Source organism: Bombus vosnesenskii, unplaced genomic scaffold (assembly GCF_011952255.1).
Source record: "Bombus vosnesenskii isolate JDL3184/JDL3185 unplaced genomic scaffold, Bvos_JDL3184-5_v1.1 scf7180000013304, whole genome shotgun sequence".
Classification (NCBI taxonomy): domain Eukaryota; kingdom Metazoa; phylum Arthropoda; class Insecta; order Hymenoptera; family Apidae; genus Bombus; species Bombus vosnesenskii.
This window is the reverse complement of record NW_022882953.1, coordinates 947,881-970,414: the sequence shown is the minus strand read 5'-3', so window position 1 is coordinate 970,414 and position 22,534 is coordinate 947,881. Positions and strand designations below refer to the sequence as shown.

Here is a 22,534-nt window from a genome sequence, read left to right as displayed (position 1 = left end):
TAAGTCTATAAACAAGTAATATAAATGTAAAGAATAATTTCCTCAAAAATCGATAGAGGATTACTAAAAATCGTTTATACATGAAAATCTCATCACTTGAAAATTAGCTCGCTCATCCATTATACATTCTTGTTTGTCAAATCTTGTTAAACAGTGTTACACATTGAATATAGAGAATCTGAACGAAGATATGTATAAATTTAATTTCCAATTTAAAAATTTCGTTGTTTCTTTAAAGTACAATAAAAAAAAAGCGTTTCAAATTATCCTGTAATTTTGTTTGTTTTATGTCAAGAAGGTATTTTATTACATTGTTGTGTAATTTTTTCCTGCTACAAACTATTATACTGAATATTGTTTATTTCTTTAGCGAAATCTATCAGTAATCGTAACTTGATCGAAGAGTGTATTTCTAATTACACTTATTCCAAGAAAATCTTAAAAGTTATACAAAAACTCTGTTCTTCGCTAAATTTTACCACAGTATCTGACGAAATGGAAGGGAGAGTAAATGATTTCTGCATGACACGTATGAAAATATGGCGAGATTGTTCCTGGCATCTGTACTATTTATTTAAAAGTAACCGTGTGTGTGGTTAGAGAAACAAAGAAATAATAAAGATATTTAAACTGAGCCAGGCAACATGGAAAATACTAATAAAGATTTGAAAAACTGATTTTTACTCGCGTCGGATCTTCTAATATAAAGTTTCAGAGAAACTTCACATTGTATGCATTTTTTACCTTTAGCCTGAATTCTCATTCAAATGCCGCACTGTGGAACATGAGAACGTGCAAACTTGCGGACGTTGTCTGCGAACGTTTGGACGTTGCCTGCGAACGTTTGGACGTTGCCTGCGACCGCGCGGACGTTGCCTGCGAATGCGCGGACGTTGCCTGCGAACGCGCGGACGTTGCCTGCGAACGCGCGGACGTTGTATGCGAACGTTTGGACGTTGCCTGCGAACGTTTGGACGTTGCCTGCGAACGTTTGGACGTTGCCTGCGACCGCGCGGACGTTGTTTGCGAACGTTTGGACGTTGCCTGCGAACGTTTGGACGTTGCCTGCGAACGCGCGGACGTTGCCTGCGAACGCGCGGACGTTGCCTGCGAACGTTTGGACGTTGCCTGCGAACGCGCGGACGTTGCCTGCGAACGTTTGGACGTTGCCTGCGAACGTTTGGACGCTGCCTGCGAACGTTTGGACGTTGCCTGCGAACGTGCGGACGTTGTCTAAGTACTTGGCCCGCGAATTTTGATTTTTGTCTTGAATCCTCATTCAAATGCCGCACTGTGCGGTCGCTCAAAACTCTGAGAAACTTTCAACTCGATTATTTTCGCGTTACTGTAGTCGGTTTATCGATACCGATGATTTATGCAAGGAATGGTCTTGCTGCCAATAGTCTTGAATTAATTATCGATGCAAGTTTCACAAGGAGAACTTTGACAAAGGTGCCCAAGGGTTCGATTCATTTCCATTCCTTTGCGAATACGATTATTGTAAGACAATAAAATGCTTTCACATGGAAATCAGGCGGATGCATATTTCTAACTGGAGACATTAAGCTTCTGTAAATATGAAAAATATATACATAAATGGACCGGGCTGATTATCGACAAAGTCCGAAGTAATGCAAATTATCATTATCTTTATCATTTCTCGTCGTGTCATTCTGTTTCCGTGGTGGCAACATAAAAATTGTTAATGCAGTTGACTATTCGAACTTCTTACGACATATGTTGTTCGAATAGTCGAACAATCTCGTTTCTATGTCAAAGGAGATGATTTATTTTAAACTACTATATAAATATTAATATCAAAGAAAAATAAAAAACCCTCGAATAAAAATGAGCCATTCTCAAAGTTTCCCGTAATTGACATTCTGATAAACCAATCGTTCCGCTAATCACTGTTCTAATATAAAAATTACAAATAAAATCGTGAAACTATATTATTCTAGTATCTATCATTTTTTCTCTTATTCCCATTAAATTCACATCCTTTCCCACAAAAAAATAAATTTTCTTTTTTGATACTTACAGCACATGACATTTCAATTTCTCGATCTGTTAAACCTTACACATTTTTGCCTTCTTTCTTTTACCTCTCTTTTATCTCTACACATCTATATCCCTCAGGTTCATCTCGCTCGCATATAGAATGAAAGAATATCTCTATACCATTACCAAACCCTTTCTCTTCACGTATCTTGGGTCACCCATATATTAGCACAAGTCGTGTCAAAAATAGACCAGCAGAAAACGAACAGTCGTACCAATAAAACAAATCGAAGCTCGCCTTTCGTGGAAAGACATTCAGAGGCACTTGAAGGGGACGAGGTTCAAGGAATCGAATCATTTAGTTTCGCGGGCAGAGTATCAAGGATCCAGTTACTTGCACGATCACGGCCGTCTCTGTGTACTCACAATCCCACGGGCGAAATTGACCGTGAACTTTTCTGACCCAGTTGCTTACATAATTGATTCGTCTTCGTTAGCGCGACTCTCGTTCCGCCGCCGGAGTAATGCAACGAAATTACGTGACTGCCATAAACACGAGCCGTGATCCACGGCAAGTTACGCGAGACGATTTTAAAATTCACCCAAGCCCATTCGAGTTCAATCGGACAATCGTTCGAGATGCACTTCTTCGTCTGCTTGATCATTTAAAAGCGAACGACTCGGTCGAGAGAACGATTTACGTACGGAAGGCGCATTTCCCAGGAGAGCAGCCAAGTGAACTTCTATTTTTTGACAATGACACTTTTCCTCTTTTCTCCTTCTTTTATTTCCTCTTCGCGACTTTCTTTATTTGAGTAGTTGGCGCGTGATCAGAATTTTCCTCGAAAGTGGGAGAAATTTAATCTTCTATATTGCCATGTGACTTTAAGTTATAAATACAGGTATATACTTGGACTATGTATACAGGATAATTCCTAAATTTTATTCTATTTGCCGTAGATCTGGATAATTCAATTTGTTGAACTTTTTACTAACGTTATAGCGAAGTCAAACGACCTCTCCCGTTATAACGATTATTAGTTTCTAGATTACGGATTAAAGTGACAAATTGTATCAAATTACACGTAATCTCTACATAATCTTTCTCTCTCATAAATAAACAAAATTCCTGTTATAGATTGTTAATCTAATCTAATCTAATTAAATTTCATTTAATTATTCCATTATTCCATATTTTTCTAGGAATATAATAAAATATAAAGCCAGTAAGAAATAAGAAGTATTGTTAAATTACTTCAGAACGTCAATCTTAATCTATTCAAACTAAAATAGAAGAAAAAGAAAAACTGAAATAAAGAAAAGAACAATACGGAAATTATTGGAAGGTTCATCAGACCGCGTAACTACTCGAAATACTCGTTTCTCTTCCACAAGTAAAACGATACCGATTCTGTTCGCCTCATTACATCGTAACATATTCAATAAAACGAAACGCATAATTTAAATTGTTCTCTGTTCTCTAATTGAAACGTTACCCCTTCCAATTCCCCTTAACGTCTCTCCCAAAAATTAAGTACTATCAACGAAACCTATTTACTATGTGTCTGTAGTTCACTGTAAAAAGAAAGAAAAAAAAAAGAAAAATGAAAGTAGAAGGGAGACACGACGCAATTAATCCAGCAACGTATTCCTATTTATATTCAATTTCACCCTGTACAATACGAACACGATGTTTCGATAAACGTTTCGTCGCATCCGTGAACGGATACGTGTCGAACGAACACGAAGGTATTATTAAAAAGCCCTTCCTGTCCCATGTAACGCAACATGCATGATAATCAAACAGGCTTGTATCGACATTTTCCTACGTAGGTGGAACACATTGTGTACGTACGCGTATGTCAGCGGAAAGATAGTGGTTCTCAAATGTACAAGATACTCGAGATCTTTGAAAACTATTTTGCATGGAAACACAACGAGCGAAGAAATTCATTCGGTGAAATTTCTTGAGTATAATTTATCGATGTTAGACTCGTATTCTTTTCGCTATAGTATGTCGATGTAATATGTAAAGTATATGGAAACAAGTAATAGTCTATTTAACCGTTACTGATTAATTAGATATTGTTATAACGTTATTACATAATTACATACAGATATACGTAATTGTACAATTGATCTTCGATAAGAATTTTGGCTGATGTGATGGAATTATCGAGAAATTAATATCTTGATAATTTAAGCTCGACAAAGTTTTAGTTCTTCTTTCGTGTTTAAAAAGTCTTGATATTTTGATCAATTCATCGATGCTTTTGAAATCATAGGAGAAAAAAATAATGAATAAAGAGATTATTCTCTTGAAATCTAAAATTACACAGAGATAAGGAATCGACGGATCAAATTATTAAAAATTGCAATTATTAAATTATTAAAAAACAAATTATTAAAAAATACAATTGAAAATTGTAATATAGACTTTGTAATTGTTGGATGATTTAAATTGATTAAGTAAATTAAAGAAAATGGCTGATTCTTTTCCTCCAAATTGTATAATGTGGAGGTAGAACGATAAAGTTAAGTTATGTCACTATAGTTTCAACTCAAGTTAACTCACCCTCCCTGTCTCTTGGTAGAGAGATGCACGTTCTTGGGAGCGCCTACTCACCTGAAACAAAGAGAATAAAACCATTAATCGATTGATCAATTGCTCTATTGTGAATTAAATAATTTCGTAACAGTACGATCATTAGCTGCATGTAAATATAACTTTTGTGTAATGTTAGAAGCATTCGTGAGAAATAAAACATAGTACAGTAAAAAGAGTGATATAACAAGAAAGAAAAAAAAAACGAATTTCAGCTACGTAATAAAAGAGCGAAAAGTTACGAAGTACATTTGTCACGTGGAATGAAATTTATTACCGAGTGACATTCTACGCAGTCAAACAAACTTTCTACATCAAAAAATGACAAATTTATGGAGTAAACGTTTACGTTGCAAATTCACAACTTCATTCATACTTGTTATTTAACACACGAGTAAGTAAATAGAATTGAAATTCCTACGTTACTTAGAAATACGTATCTTTCACTGTTATGCAAACGAATTCTCATGATATTTATTTACTTTCATTCAATTTTCCTAATTTTCATTCGGTTTTTATTTCGAAAATTCTGTTTCATCGACCACTCTAACAAGTCTAAATCATCAGGAAATCAATTGAGATCATAAATTGAGCTTTATAACTTTCCGAAAACATTGATTTGTTCAACAAAATTTCAATTTACTTTACATATACCATATTACTGTATCGTTTAACAAACAGTAAGGAACTCGGTTTACAATTATTTTCCTTGCATTTTCGCTTAATCCTCTACACACACGTTGATCCGCCCACGTGCACAACCTCATTTTATTATTATTTTACTAATAAATATCTACCATCTATGTATCTATCTAACTATTAATTACTAACTTTGTCGTTAACAAAACACCTGACCTAAGACCTAAGACGAGGTTCAGTTGATAACAAAGAAAACAAAGTATCTTTGGTTCCATTTTATAGGCTGTAGCATATGGATGCTACACATGGGTTGGTTACTGGTTTTGATGGCCACGAAACTTTTCCACGGCTGTTTTATTGGCTACGTTCCAGTCGGATAATTTTCATAGAGAAGACCACGGTGCAACGACTGACAAATTGCATCGACGTGTCACTGCACTCCACACCGTGCACGCTTGATAAAGTTCATTGGGTCTTTGTCGTTTCCCGCGCGCTCTTTGAGCCTCTGCCACCGAAGAATAATGGATGTCTCGATAAAACCTTCGCCACGAAACAAATTGACGGAGAATACGAGCGGAACCGACTCCGACAGGCCTCATCTTCTTTAACTCTCTTGCCTTGCGATTTGTTTTATGACCGAGCTCAATCAATTTCAACCATATGCTTTCAAAACATTCTGACTGATATGAAAATCATCCTACCATACTATATTTGACTTTCATCCTATTTAAACCAATTTCATGAGCTCGAACGAAGTTTGCAATTAATAACAGAAATATCGTGTACATATACAGAATATCAGAAATATGAACAGTTTTTTTTTTTTTTTCAAGATCAGAGATACGAATCGCGAATTTTCCAAATGATATTGATCGTACAGCAGATAATATTTCACCGTGTAATTTGCTTTTTCATTTTAATTCTATGCTTAATATAGAGCATAAATCATAATGTCAATCAATAAATAAATAAAATCAATATTCTAATAAAAAGTATGCATATACAGATATTTCTTTCGAAGAATTTTCAAAGTGTAAAACTATGTTCTAAGAGTATAGAATCGAATGTGTATATATGTCCATCGTTAAAAACAAGCTTCGTCCAAGTATAGATTCGTGAATAATCAGCGTAACAAAGAATGAACTTCTCACTAACAATGAACGATTTTAAGATGCTGAAATTACTCGTGACGAACGGTTTCGACCAAAAGGTCACGTAAGCGATAACTTCCCTGAATAATTGGCTTGTGCAATGAAACATCAGAAACACATACGTATCGGAGTTTGATCGATCAGGCATTACGGAAAAATATCTCCTTCCTCGTTTACGAAAGCCACACGCACGCCGAACGCGAATATTATATTAGCTCGAAGCGAAAGCTTAACGAGCGTCTCATGATCTTTTTTGCCGATCACCGCTCGTTTGTTTGCAAATTGACAGCCGATTAACGATAGATTCTCGCCAAGTAAACGCAGATTCTCGCAAGTCATCTCGACAATCGGCCGATTAAAACGCCTCAGCCATGGTTCATCGCGATCGCGAGATTTTCCTTCTTCCTTTATCGCTCGCGAAGTCTGTAGTCATTTTATAGCTTTTAAAAATGAATGAGAATTTTTCACTCGTGATGGCTCGACCGTGGCGCGATTGGTGAAAGGGGCTGGTTTCGTATAATGATCTTGTTCGAGCGAGGATTAAATAAACGTCGTCCCAGTGGGCGATTGAATCGGAAAACCAACGTCTCATTCGATTGGTGAAAACTGTTATCGTGAATGCTACGAGCTTGGCGAACTGGATAATTAACGACGATTGGATTATTAGCGCTTTCACAGCTGACGTACGACTACGTACACAGGCTTACGAAAGTATTCGAATGCTTGTACACACCTTTTACGAGTACACCGTGCATGTTATAGGAAATGTTCTGAAATTTTATTACCACTGTCATGAGACGAGACTACGTTACATAGCAACACGTTATGGTTGCAGTTGACGTAGTATTTTGCCGTTCATAAGTCATTAACATTCCAATACGTCATTGGCTAGTCATCGTCCAATATAGTGTATCTTAACATACATTTTACTATATTTTTTTCGCATATAATTGACGTAACGATGTATTAGATTCTGGTTAATACACGTTTTTTTTTCATAGACCATCAGGATAGTAATATATTAATTATCGTATTAATTATTGCACGTAGTCTATAAACCACTGATGTAACAATATGCTGTTTTCTAAACTTGTAACACACTTGGGCTCTCCTGCACAATTGAACTAATATTATTAGCGACATTTTACAAATCGTTAATTACAAAGTATCAGTAAGAAGGAATGAAATTCTGCAAACAAAATTTACCCTGTGTAACACAGAAATTGCAAAATTGTACGAGAGAAATCTCAAACCTGCAACTTGTTACTCATCGATTATCAATATCGCCAATCGGTAAATTATTAAGCAAAAGAGTTCTAGTAATTATATATACCATCATCAAATCGACATCGAAGTAGCTGAAACTACGCAATTCGATATTTCCTATCCGCTCTGAATTTTCCATAAACAGTAACTCCCCTACTGAGAGAAAGAAAAATCATACAACAACGTATTCTTCTTTATGGTAAAACTTCTCGAGCAGTAAAACGTCGATCTACGCCATAAATCAGGCGAATGATTAACAGCAATTAGTAGCAATCTTCGATTATTCGTAAACATTTTCTAACACTGCTTTTACCACACATCTGCGCGCTTTTATGTGTGAACAATTTCTTGACCCTGATAAATCGTTTACAAAACGATTATCGTTTGCAAAATGAAACTGGGCAAGGAGAGGGTTTGAATGGTGGTGCGATGCGATAAACGAGATAAGAGAAACGCGTGCCCTTCGCGGTGCTAACTTCGTCGACAATAATGCCATTCTTTCATGGAAACGTCGGAAAGGTCGTGGCGTATTGCGGGTGCGCCATTATCGGTCGCCTCCTCTTGCGCGGCTAATTATCGATAACGTCGGCCTGTCAACGATCTTTTTAATAAAATTCGAATCTCCTTTGCGTCGTTTCTTCTTGCTGCTTTATTAGGGTTCGCGATAACACCGCCACGAAAGTCGAGAGAAACATGTTCAACTCGATATCTCTTGGTAAGGTATCCTTGAAACTTTTCTGCAGCTACTAAGACAGTTCGTCGTATCGAGGAGATAACGCTTTCACTGGTTTTTGGAAAGCGAATTAATTAATAAAACGCTCGAAGAATAAGACAGGTTGTATGAATGGTGTTTCATTTTGTTATATGACAGGTAAAATTGTAGCATGATAATATCGTGCGGTGAAAAAAATTGGAAGATAGTTTTTACTTGAATAAATAGTAGGTAATAATGGGTTTCAAATACTTTAGCTACATATTGATTTAACTGTTTTCTCTACGATCTGCTGGTGACAGTGTTATTTACGATGCATAGGAGTCAAACATTCCTTTTAACTAAATATATACAGAATATTTGCACGAACGTTTGATTAGAAAGTTGAAGTATACTAGCAGGTACTTCGAAACAATCTCTCAAACTGGACAAAATGAACTTCGTTAAATATTCATAGCTAATTTATTTCATACAATTACCAATTTTTCTATAACCGAATTTCTATTGTCTTTTTCGACGATCGGTGAATCTACTCTAAATACTAACCGTTGCATAAAATTCAAGTATTAACAAGCTCTTTTGTAATTATCAGCCATGCCATTTTATTCTACGATGCGTGCAATGCGAATAAATCAACTACGAATGCATTTGATAGGTTACAGAAGTATTCGCAGCTTCTCGAATAAAAATTTTACACAATTAATAATCATCGATTATGTTTGATAATCGGAATAATTTACGAAGAGCACTAACAGTATAACAAATAACAAGAATCGTTATTCTATCAGATGAAATTAATTTATCTGAAAAGAACCGTATCAGCGCTAATATAGCGATTACGACAGCAATAGTTTCAAGAGGTGCGAATATTTCAATCAAAAAATCAGAGCAAGTATAATAAATCACGAAACAATCGCGTTGATCCGACACACTGTGCCAACAACTCACAACTTGAACGCTAAAGTGTAGCCTACAGTTTCATCTGCAGTTGAAGCCTCACCGTGGAAAACTTGACGGTTAGGAAGTCGTAGTATTTCACCAGGAACTTCATTATGCGTCCGGTGCGGATTGGCTTCGGTCATACAACGTGCGTTTCCTACTTGTTTGTTGTGTCGGGGATGGCTTTCGTGGTAAACAACTAATTACGTACTATTCTCCTCATCGATCTTTACCGAACGAAGATTCGTTTAAACATATCGAATGATTTATTCATTTCGTTTTGTAGAATGGTATCAGTACCAATAATCAAATATGTTATTTTCTTGTCTCGATTAAAAGATTCAACTAGATCGTAAATACGACGATCAAATAAAATAAATAAATAAAATAAATGATCAGGATATGAAATTGAATCTGAAAAAGAGAGCATGAATATGAAATTTTCCCATCATAAAGTAAAAATAATTCGATAAACACTTTAGTAGATCAGCTTACTATTTTTCTCCATTTTTATGCTTTTTGACCCAAAATCATGCTAACGATTACCAGGACTCTCTTGCACGATTAAACTAATTAAGCACATTTATAACTCTATTAATGAAATTTTACAAGACATTAATAACGATCGATTCTCTTACGGCGTATGACAGTAACAAGTTTTGTTAATAAAACAGTTGAAACTTTATACGTAAATCTGACCAATTGTAATTCAAAGTAATTGTAATTCTTATTCAAAGCAAGCTATCCAGTCAATGCTAAAATATAAATAAACTTTCTTATTTCACACAAGTACAACAAATTCGACATAAAATTCCAAAATTGTACAATCAAAGTCTATAACCTACAAACTCGTGGCATATCGCTTTACCAATATTATTAATTATACAGTAAACTATTGTGCAAGAGAGTCCAGACAGTCTTTCGAAATGCAACTCGTATCAATCGAGAGCCGTATACGAATATCCGAGCGAAAAGCGCGAACAGTTTTCCCGGTATGTTCCGAGTGTCATCGATGCTGAACGAGCATTGAACGTGTACAATGAGCCGATATATCACCTACGTGCGTAAACAGATCTTGATTCGTCGAAGAAGCGAGAGAAATCAGGAGAAACGTTCGTTCGCCAAACCTGTTATCGTTCGACTGTTCAACGTTGGTCGCTCGTACAGGTACACACCGCGTAATTCGCCGAATTATCGATAATCGTTCAACGAACAAACTCTGTATGCGGTGAACTCGCTTTTGTTTACAGCATCGTTTTCGATTACAGATTCTCATAGTGATATCACGTGGCGATCTCGCTTTTCTCTTGAATTGAAACGTACTTACGTGTTGAATCGCCCATTCTTTTACCGTTTAATATGAACTGGAAGAATTTCTTCATGGTATTGCGAGATTTTTATTTGTCCCAGCGCCGGATTAACAGTCTAGCAGCTTGTTGTGAAAAGATGCTTAAATTTATGGTGGTGATCATCTTTTAGTAGAATTATCGTTTTGATTTTCTTCGTTAAAGCGATTGGATATAGAAATTAATAATCGTAGTAACGAGCGTAATACCGTTGCCAACAAAGTATCACAAATTCTAGGCACTTCTCAGTTCATAGTTTCCTCGGAAAACTGTAAGATGGAGTTACAAAGTAGTATAGTATCGGAATCTCGAAACATCAAATCTTACACTGACACTGTGATTTTAACAAAAACGCTGAAACAAGAATATTGAAAAGTACTTGAGATATCGGTAGAAGACTGAAATAAAAGCAGATAATCTTCCACTTTTTGCAATTTTGCACGTATTAGCTATTATTTCTGATAACGCGTGACTAACTAAAGAAAACTAATTTACGAATACTTTATCGTATAAGAAGAGAACACAGTCTACCTAACGCATTTTCATTTTCGCATTTCATTAACGCATTTTCAATAGGAAATTACCAAAAGATCTTACTAATTCTCAAGATGGAAGAATTAAAATCTACCTTTCGACATTTTCCTAAGATCGAACAACGATTACGAGAAACCGAAGGCGAGAATTTTACAAGAAATTAATCACCGTTTCTTTCGCAGTTACAGTGTCAAATGTAACAAGCTGACAACATAAATCCGGTGCTCCGTAAAACGGTGAAAACAATACTCTCTAAAAAACGGTTCCGCGAAATCTAAATCAAATGACGTCAAATCGTTAAAATAAATTCCCAAGTTATTCACTTCGAAGGGCGACCGAGAGTCTTTCGATCCACACGGAGCATGAACGCTGATTTACGAGTGGAAAACATGCGGGTTGGTTGGACAAAATCTCGCATTAATCTGCCGGGCAAATAATTAAAACGAACAGCCGATTAATCATCCGCGGCCCCGTGACGCAGTGGCCGATTACAGTCGAGCGTGGCGAGCCTCGTTCACGCTTGTAAAACCAAAACGAACTGTAATTTACATTCATTGAATCAGAGATAATCGTTTCTCCCGTTTTCTCGGGCGTCGCACGTGCAGATACAAAGATCACTGTACTGCTCGACCAATTGCGCTGCTGCAGGCCGCGCACAACGCTTATCATTCAACGGGAAAATCATGTCTTCTGTTCATTTTATTATCGATTTTTTCCTTACATTCCTCGCTCGGTTACGAAATTGCACGTTTATCGCGGGAATTACGTAGTTTGGTTTGCGATTAGTCGCGTCGACGTTGCAGTTTCATTTTAAATGGCAGAGCGTTCTAAATTCTAGCGTTTCAGTGTTACGAGTATCGGTTTAAGTGGATGTGTGTAATTGTTGTTTATATCGTTGGAAATTTGAAGTTGCGATTGGTTTATAGTGGCTGCGAAAAACATTTGCAGATCGTTGAATTTATCGCAGTATATTTACACACTGATTGATTAAATCGAAATAAATATTAAATTTCGTATTACTTAGTAGAAAATTTTCATACTATGGAAATTAAACGTAAAATCTGATTAAAAGATACTTCGTTAGAAAATAGATACCTTTTGTAGCCACTAGAATATGGAAGGTTAATGCTGTTTCAATGGTAACTTGAACTTCTGTTATAGAAGCACCGATATATTAGGTTGTCCGAAAAGTTTCTTTCGTTTCATAAGAAAGATAATAAACGAACAACAATTTCTGTTTTATATTATTTTATTGAATTAGGTATGATCCATTTCGTTATATGTCTCGTGCATAATTCAGTAAATTAATATAAAACAAAAAAACATTGCGCGTCTATTATTTCCTTATAAAACGAAAGAAACTTTTGAACAAACTAATATTACGATCATTGTACAGAATGAACTAAACGGGGAAAAATGTTTTTGTCTAATATTTGTCAATCGAGAAGGAATGTAAATATAATCTTAGCTAAGAGCTTCTTTACTTCTACTTCGTAAATTGAACTTTACGAGTGTCGTTATTATTTCAAAGTACCAACGTTTATTTATAACTTCGCTATGTCTCACTGATATAAGTAAAGTAGAAGTGGGTGTACATCTACTAAAAAGTAAATTTAAAATCGTCTTGTATAAACGTTTCTTAAGAAGTGAGAAATTTAACAATAAATTTCCCTCGAAAATTGAATAACCATTAAAACTTCTCTTCGTATTTTCAATAATTCAAGAGTTTCTAACCGATTCTCAACCATTACCAGAAAAAAAATTAAGAATCGCAGATCTTTTTATCGACGAACATCTTAATTACGTCAATTACAACAGTTTTTGCTCCTATTTTCTCGTTTCCGCTGTAGAATTTCTCAATCATGCCTCGCAGGCAAGTCACTTTCAGGCAAACAGTTTAACGTCGTTCATCCAAATGCGTACGCGATTATAGCGAAAGCGTCGGCCAACGGTTTTTCCTGGCGGATTTTCGCACGGTCTATTCTCATACAGGCGGCATAATAGCGTCACGCACCAATAATCGACGAATCATTCTTTACTCGATACCAGACTCGGGAATTACACACCTGGTGAATCGTATATAGCGAGACCATGCTCGATCGTGCTACTTCAACCGCAATTCTTCTATCACAGTTTGATCGAAGTGTGTCTCGGATAGGAAAAAATTGATTGACTTTTGACTCTTGACCGATATCGAAACATGGAACGTATTTCCTTTTCCCTTTGAATTCGCGAGAAAGAAATTTTGTTTCTGGTTGATGGTTGCATTTGCAAAATTTGTTAATAGAACAGCCATTTTTAGATGGAAAAAGAGAGATTCAAAGTTCTAGAAAGATAATGATATTCGTTGTTTTTGTGTACAGATTTGTGTATTCTCGAATAATCATTTATAGATTTATAACGTTTATTTATATTGTATCGTGTATTGGAAAATAAAAAAAATCACCTATAGATTTCTCTGTACATTACAAAGAAGTCTTCGATAAAGAAACACAAGATTAGCACACGATAGAAAATTCCAAGATTCACATTCCTTACAACGAAAATTTTAACAGAAGCACAATTTCCAAGGAAAAGAACAATCACTGCTAGATAATAGATTCACATACCAAGAACGACATACGATACCGAGATCAGAGAAACATAAATTTTTGAAACCGAAGTTATTCTTTATTTAAAATTCCATCTTTCACAAGTGGGAAAATTTCTCATACGAGAAACATCACAGTTTCCAAACTACAACATTGCTGGCAATTCACAGATTCACTATGAAGAAATCTTCACCGAAACGAAGTCTCGTTGTTTTAAAGAGAAAATAAACGATTCTCGATCGATAAAATCGCGCATGAATTGCAAAATATACGAAAAATAGATTAGAACAGCTGATCGACTGCGGGGCATTGAATGATTACGTAATAAGCGTGGTTTCGTGCGCGATGACTCGGTTCCGCCGACGAGGAACCGTACGAATATCTGCACACATTCGAGTGCGTACGGTACAACGACGCACGCTTACGCAATCCGCCGTGTCTTGTGGGGGCCGCGTGTTTATTTGCAGCTCGTCGACCTGTTAAGTGTTCCTTTCATCAACCCGCGAAAGTAAACTCCTCTCGTCGTGAAAATCGTAATATCAAAGTGTTCTCGATAAACTCGATAAACGAAGGAACAACAACAATAAATCTAATCGAACATGATAAATTATCTTGAACAAACTGACGTTGGACAGGTATCTGTCATTAGTCGTTAAATGGTCTAAAAAACGTGCCAAACAATGGTTTGAAAATTGTTGCTCGAATGTAACCAAGGTAATGATAAAAACGATTACTCCAATGTGACGATTTTTTAAAAATTAATCACGGTGAACCTTAGCGTCGTTGAAAAATGTTTCTTAAAATATACATGACCATAGAAAACAAAATATTACAAGATAGAAACTATTGAGAGTGTAATACAGGGTGGTTGGTAACTGGTGGTACAAGCGGAAAGGGGGTGATTCTACGCGAAAAAAGAAGTCGAAAATATAGAATAACAATTTTTCGTTTGAGGCTTTGTTTTCGAGAAAATCGACTTTGAATTTTCGCTCGGTACGCGTGCACTTTATCACGTCTTGTTATAACGGATCTCACTGTAGATCGTTGTCTCGATGGAAAAATTAAAAAAAAAAAAATTTTTTTTTAATTTTTATTCTATATTTTTGACTTCTTTTTTCGCGTAGAATCACCCCCTTTCCGCTTGTATCACCAGTTACCAATCACCCTGTACATGTATTTTATAATTTATACCGCTTGTACCAATTACTATCGAGACAAGTATTTCCTCAAGCATTTTGCATTCCTTCCATATGTAAAATTCATAGGATAAGACCACCGTGAAGCTTCGTCCCAAGACTGGCATAAAACGCGAGGACAGAAAACAGAGAGAGGAAAGTAAAGGCGCGCGTTTCGTCGTGACCCAATCTTGTCTCATTTAGACTGAGTGGAGTGGACTCATCCAATTTGGACTACTCAGCGAACCTGAATTTCGCTACGAACGTCGAAACTCTGACGGCAAGCGATGCTCCTCTCGTCTACACGTATCGTGACACAAATCCTTCTTAAGAAAATCATCATTCAATTTGCTTAAATCCTAACACACACACACACACACACTTATATATACACACGTGCTTACTTTTGCTTACTTTTTTTTATAAAAGCATGTTAACTTTTGTTAACAATATAATCTCGTCTTCGCCTTATCCGGTAGATACAATTTGCATGCTAATTATTTGGAACAATGGCTCGCTTATGATCGAGAATTAATTCTGGAAGAAAGTTCCCGGCGTAATAAAATTCTACTATTAAAAAGGCAGAATCGAGGGAGTCGGACGAGCGAGCGCGATAAAACGTGTTCGCGCGATTAATTGAGAGAAAAGTGAAGTACGAGAAGAAAGCGGCCGAGAAAAGAGAAAACAAGAGGTTAGATGTAGATGCCCGATTCTCCGTCGATCGATTGTTAACATAATGTTAGTTGCTATTCTGGAGAAGAATTTTAATTTGTTAATTGGAGAGGATAAATTAATATCTTCGCTTACGGATTCAATTTTAATTATCTTAAATGTTATATGTTAACGAATAACTAATAATTAACAAATAATTTTCATTGTTATATGTTAACAAATTATTATAAAAGTATCTTCTCACGAGCTTCTGCCTTTTCGCTCGTGTTTTACATTTTTGCATATAAATTTGATCATATTTATATAATATCGAGAAAGATCAAGAGTTACAAGAGAGTGAAAATTGGTCATTCTGATGGGCCAGGGTAGCGGATGTTCGAGACTGTGTCCTCAGGTTGCATAATGCAGTCGTAAAGGTATTTCAATGTAGGCCTGAGCAACGTGCCAAAAACGAAAATACCTCGAGGAACAGGGAACTGAATATCACGACGAATCTTTTCGACGACGCAACGGTTCAAAATCAGGAGCGTTTCGATCGCGGAACACATTGCACGGATACGTTTACCTCGTTGTTATTTTACTATTATTATATTGGACTTAAAATTTCTTTCGTAGCTCAGTTGCTATTATTACCTAAGATCTATCTTTAGATCTATCTTTTAGATTATTTCTTTATATAACAGGATAATATTGAATATTCCTGTCAAAGCACGTGAGTAGAAATTTAAAATATTCATAGTCGCGTATGTTTGGTATTCCTAATGAACCACGTAGATTCTACGGATCGTAGAGCAAGTAAACTTACATTTCCACTGTTCGAGGTGAAAATATATTCCTCACACGTACGTCAAACAAAGCTGCGTACCTCTTTTCATACTTATTTAAATCGATTATACGATTTGATTAAATCATCTGTCCTTGTTTGCTATTGATACCATACATTCGAGTAATACTTCTAATTTAATTACTTCCGTACAAACAGATAGAGGTCAGTGAATATATAAGTTCGAATTATTTTAGCCCTTCCTAGAACCAATTCTCCTTTAGCCTACGAAAAGAATATTTTCTTTTATTAATTTTCAATAGTACGAACACATATTTTCGCACGATTTCGTAAAGAACATACAGTGCGCTAAAAATTTAGACCAGTTTTACCGAGAACAAATATATTTCGTATTTAGTTAATTAATGAAATATTAAAACAGAATCGCCCATAAAAGAGAATATTTGCTTATTTTGTGTTACGTAAAAGTCGATGTCAAAGGATAAATACATGAATATCGTGATCGTTCAATATTCGAATATAAATATTTCATCGTAAACGAAAAGCGTCGATGTATCGAATAAATGACAATCCATTAACACAAGTTCACAACATTACGATCGTATATGGACGAATGATCTTTGCTAAAATATGGGGTCCGATGCAACGTTACGTGAGATTCTCACACGCGACAGAAGGTGTTTCCTCGTTACGGTGACAACGAGAGAGAATGTTCGAGGAAAAGGAAAGTTCGAGGGGTTAGATGCTTTAAAATAAATGGAACGAACTACACATAAAGGCTTTCACTGGTTTCTGGAAATGTTTCTTTGTACGCTTTTAGTAAGGATAAATTAAATCTCAGGGTATTATCCTACCAGTAATCAAGTAGGAAGAAATGGTTGGCTGATGCGAGCAAGTTCCTGAAATGCGTATGTTAAGAATGTCTGAATGTAATTACTTTCTGATTACGTTTCTCACACATTACGTAAGAATGTTTGTTATCGTGCGTTACCGAGTAAATATTGCCGTACAATGTTATATAGATTACGTTCATTTATAATAGATTTTTATCATTTAGTAGTTATACGATGGAATTTTAAAGTGAAATATGACTTGAAGAAACAGCTGGTTGAAGAATAATTCAACGAAACTTTCTCATTTACGATAATAAAAAATACGTAAAAAAATATTTTATGAATCAACGTAATCGTTTACATCCAACTATTTTTATAACTCCCGTATGACTGAGAATCGTAATGGTATATCTTAGTTCACTGCTATTCTTTTCACAAGATATGAGGTGTGCTGCATTCACTATTATAAGAAATCCATCATGTTTTTCAAGTCGAACAACCTTCCATAGCAAAGAGTAACGTTGTAATTTAACGAAGTATGAAGCTGAAGGAACGATGTTTGCGATAAGCGAAGCTAATTCAAATTGTCAAAATCTTAACTTACATCATCACGATCAAAGAAACATCTTGTGCACGCCTCGATTAAACTACTCCATCATCGAAATATACTGAACCCGACCCTCGTTTACTTTCCCAACTCTCCAAAACTAATTAATCCATTACCTTGCAATGTGAACCTTAAACCAGTATCTCGATAATTAAGGGACACAGTGCACCCAAGAAACCTAATCTCCAAACCCCTATTAACCCATTTAGCCGCTATCAAAGCCGACGATCTTGATTGGTGAACGCAAAAAAAAAAGACAATCCAACCCCGTGTTCCCACGTCAGTCGATCGTGCAATTGGCCGAACGAAAAAGTCGGGCCGAGCCGAAAATTCCTTTGGTACGAAGGGGAAACGCGTATGCCACGAAGTGTAACGGCGTGGTCGGTCGATAAAAGTAGAATAAAGTGCATGCGCAGCCGCGTCTCGCCGCGACAGATTCGAAGCTTTCCGCCCCAGACACGATTTTGCTATACCGTTCGTAAGCGTGTAATGGAATTAACCGCGAAACAGCCTCGGTTGGTATCTTGGAAGGCCTCCGGTTTGCATCCAGAGGCCGGTTTGACACGGATCTAATGGTTTTAACCGCGAAACCGTACGCACCGCGGGACACGTGTTACCGGCTACGAAATAACAAACGGTGGAACGCGATCGAATCCCATTGTACCGATCCCGAACTCACTTACGCAAGTGCTGCTCGATTACGTGTCCTTACGCCGGATCTGATAAACATCTCGCGATTGCGTACGCGAGATCGCTATGCGCTCCAGGGGGAGGAGAATGGACGAAAGGAATTGCATACGCGGCGTTTAAGTTACGTGGGATATCCGGCAAAGACGGTGTACGAAATATTAAGAGAAAATTTCCGATTTATAAAAATATTATAGCAACGCGTTTACTGATTCGAGTTGGTTAAAAGAAAACAAGGAGAATGATATATGGGACGCGCAGGTTACGTAGTTTATGTAGGTTGGAGAAAAAAGTATTCTAAATATTATGGTTATGGTCGCGTTAATAGTTGGCAGCGTTTTTCTCGTAAACGGTAAGTGCGAGGGAAAAATAAAAAAGGAAAAATATGAGTGGATCAAAGTGAACTACATATTCAAGATAATATCTTTTTCGCGAGTGCAAAGAGGCACGTGCATTTTGCAGTGGCACCATTCTTTTTAATGACAACCTTTCTTTTCTTTTCGCGCACGTCCAATCCTCTCGTTGTTCTACGCAAAAAGATATTAAGGTAATATCGTGGAAAATTGGTTAGTCCGAATTGGTTAGCTCTAATTCTGTAGAATCTCGTACGAAGAACAAGGAAAGGCGCAATGTAGTACTCTTGTACCTATTTATGTTTTCTTTCCCTTGCATATGATAAATTCTACAAGATTAAACTTACAATATCTTTGAAATCAATCAGTTCTCGATCTTGTTGCCCTAATATGTACTTTTTTTTGTAGAATGACGAGAGGATTCGTACGTGGCGGGCATATAATTAGAGAAATTTCGTTTTTGACGAGATTGCGAAAACTCATATTGATTGGTCAAGAGAGCAATGGTCACAAGTTATTTTTACCGATGAATCAAAATTTAATCGTTCCGATTCTGATGAAAGATCGTACGTTCGTCAGCAAATTGGAGAAGAATTTAATGATATTGCATAAAATTTACCATTAAAGGAAGTGGTGACTTCGTAATGGTTTGAGGAGAAATGACCATAAACGGACTTGGCCCAATTTGTCGCATTGATTGGATTATGAATCAACATTTATATCGATATTTTAAATAATTTCTTATTGCCTTAAGCAATGGGAATTGGATTTTTCAGGCTGTCAATGATCCTAAACACACTTTTCGGAAAGCGAAAACTTGTTTACAACAGCCATAATGTCAATGTTATGCAATGGCCAGCTCAATCGCTGGATCTAAATCCGATTAATGCATTGATGGAATGATGTGAAAAAAGAATTAAGGGAATAATCTATCGAATTTGAATATATTACATGACATTGTCGAAAAAGTATAAAAAAAGATCAACAAATCTGTGTGTAACATTAAGAGATTCTATTGCACTCAGATGTGGCAAAGTTATTAAAATCAAAGATGAACGAGTAAAACATTGAAAATTTGATGTAAAATATTAAAGTTTATTATTTTCAAGCATTATGTTATTAATAATATATGCGAAAACTGACGAAGAAACGTTTTCCCTATTTATACGATCGCAAAAAACATTCACCGCTTCTGTATATTTGGATATACACACATATATAAGAAACTATATATCAAAATGAATAAAAATTACACGTTACGTGATGCTTAACAAATGTAGTTTCACGTAGTATTCCATTAGAACAAATTCACATTAAAATCTCTACCATCACATTAACGTAAATCGAGAACTTCGCGTTACCCTATTTATATGCTCGCCACTGTACGCAATGAAAGGAAGGTTTCCATCTAAAAAATAATAGTGCAACGGAAAAATGCACATCTGCGCACTTGCGAAGAACATGTGTACATCGTGAATATGTAGTTCACTGTGAACAATTCATCTTTCCCCTTTTTCATCTTTTCTCCGTATTTAACGTTTACGAGAGAAACGCTGCAAATAATTATTGAAATAATGTAATGCAAAATAATGTCTTTACGAAAATTTAAATTTCTACAGTAAAAAAACAATAAGCTACGCTTTCACTGATTAGAATCTTTTAAATGAAAAGGACCAGGAAAATATATGCAGCGTATACGTATGTAGGTCATGTAGGGTGTTCGAAGAAGATACATATTCATAATTATGGAAATAAGATTTTTTTTAAGAGAAGAAGAATTATATATGAGGAATGTAAGGTATGTAAAGTGGTGATCATGAAAGGGCGATATATCAAACATTTAAGATTATATTCGATATTATTAAGTAAGCAACATTTTTACTGAGTCAAGCTTTTTTAACGAAAAGCAAGAGGACAACATACTTCTGTAAACTATATTAACTACATGTTTTTAAAGTTTGATGCAACATTTTTTCAAGCAACCTGTATATGGATTGCGCGCAATATCGCAGAATTTTTTCACGCGTGCCACTACAACCGTTTCCATTATTTATTTTCCTATTTTCCGCGAGTGAGTTAGAAAGTAGATCGTGTGTCCGCGAATCGCTGGTAATCGTGGATACCTGGAGGCGTTTCACGATAGAAATGTGCGATTACGTGGAGTTAGAGTTATTAAACTCACGATGACACAGAGTATAATGAAGTTTCTTGCACAAGCCATGGGACCAAAGAAAAGAATACCATGCTGTTTGCTTGTTTAATTTGTTCGTGTTTCTAGTTCTGTTTCAGAAGATGTATTATTTCCTTAAAAATTCAGACGTGGATACGTGAAATTATCGGTGGATGTCAAAGGTAATTTCTCAAAATGGTTGACGAATAAAGAGGACGTATACGTTCAGGTTCAAAAGCCTAGAGGCGGTGTGTTTCACTGTACCGACTAATTAGCGGTTAATTGGGGTTTAAGAACTTAATTTGACAAACTTTAATCAGACTGACCTTTCCTGATCTTGAATTACCATCCTTAGTAACTGTACTTAGAAACTCAGATTCCAAGACAAGATAAATTATAAAAGATTAATAAAATAATAATATTTATATATTTTACGTAAGTAGTATAATACTTTATAACTATGAGATTGTTCAGAAAATTGACAGTCAAATCGAAAAAAAATTCGTGGCCAGTGTATTTTTAAAAAATTTTCATTGAATAATATATATCTTGTTTACATGCATTTAGCTTCACGTGATTTTCTTCTAAAATATTTCTTCTCTTGAACAGCAATTTAGTTCTTCGAACCGTTTCTATAAATATTTGAATATTCAATTCTCACCATTAAAGAATTTCGTAAAAATCAGAATAAACGATAATGACAGCGCTAAAAATGATATTATATCCGGTACACAATAAGAATGAAGTTGAATATTCATTAAAATCCACTTTTTGCCAATTTTTCGATACAAATGAGTGGAACATTATCTTATTGACAAACGAAATCCATTCCTCCTAATTTCCACGTTTAATGTTTAACTAAGAGCAATATACGGGCAATGTTTGTCCAAATCGAACGTTTAATTACTCGACAGAGGTTCATACTATTCATAATATGTAATCCTCCTCCAATTTCACGAAACTCAATCCAAATACAAAGCGAAATTCGATATCGATTATCAGAAATGCTACGAATTGACCGAACAACACAATATCATTCGCATACTGTTTGCTATCGGCTCAAGCTGAACATTATTATAATATAGGTTCTGCCAGAGAAACAAATTAATCGTAATAATAATGAAAATAACGTAAATTGGACGTCTAACCTGCTCTGTTTTCGTTTTCACAAGCTCTAGATGCTTTTGGTGTCTGATTTCCTTTCTTAGAAAAAGCGTCGTTAGGAATTTTAAACTGACATTGCTGTTACTGAGAGGACAGATTAAAATGATTTATTAAGCGTTATGAAAGTGCTCTAGGTAGCTAGGAAGATGTAACAGTACACGAGACTCGAGGATATTCGCTATAACGATTCAAGTAGAAAGAGCTAGATATTAGTAGCAGTATCATTTAGAATGTAAAAAGGAATTGTAATTAATCTCGTCATGTAGAAGTACTAATTTTATAATTTCTATATTTTTCAGTTTCAA

At 35.8% G+C, this 22,534-nt stretch overlaps 1 protein-coding gene across 2 annotated transcripts in view; it reads right to left on the bottom strand.

The window, feature by feature from the left end:
* Positions 1-22,534, bottom strand: part of LOC117234290 (probable serine/threonine-protein kinase dyrk2) — a 266,454-nt gene that overhangs the window by 97,011 nt on the left and 146,909 nt on the right. Inside the window, exon 3 of one of the 2 annotated variants that reach the window (XM_033495354.1) lies at positions 4,577-4,627. The exons of the other annotated variant lie outside the window; for it this stretch is intronic. Within the exon in view, the coding sequence (XP_033351245.1) occupies positions 4,577-4,627 (51 nt within the window). The remainder of the gene's footprint in view (positions 1-4,576; positions 4,628-22,534) is intronic. 2 annotated transcript variants of the gene reach the window in all.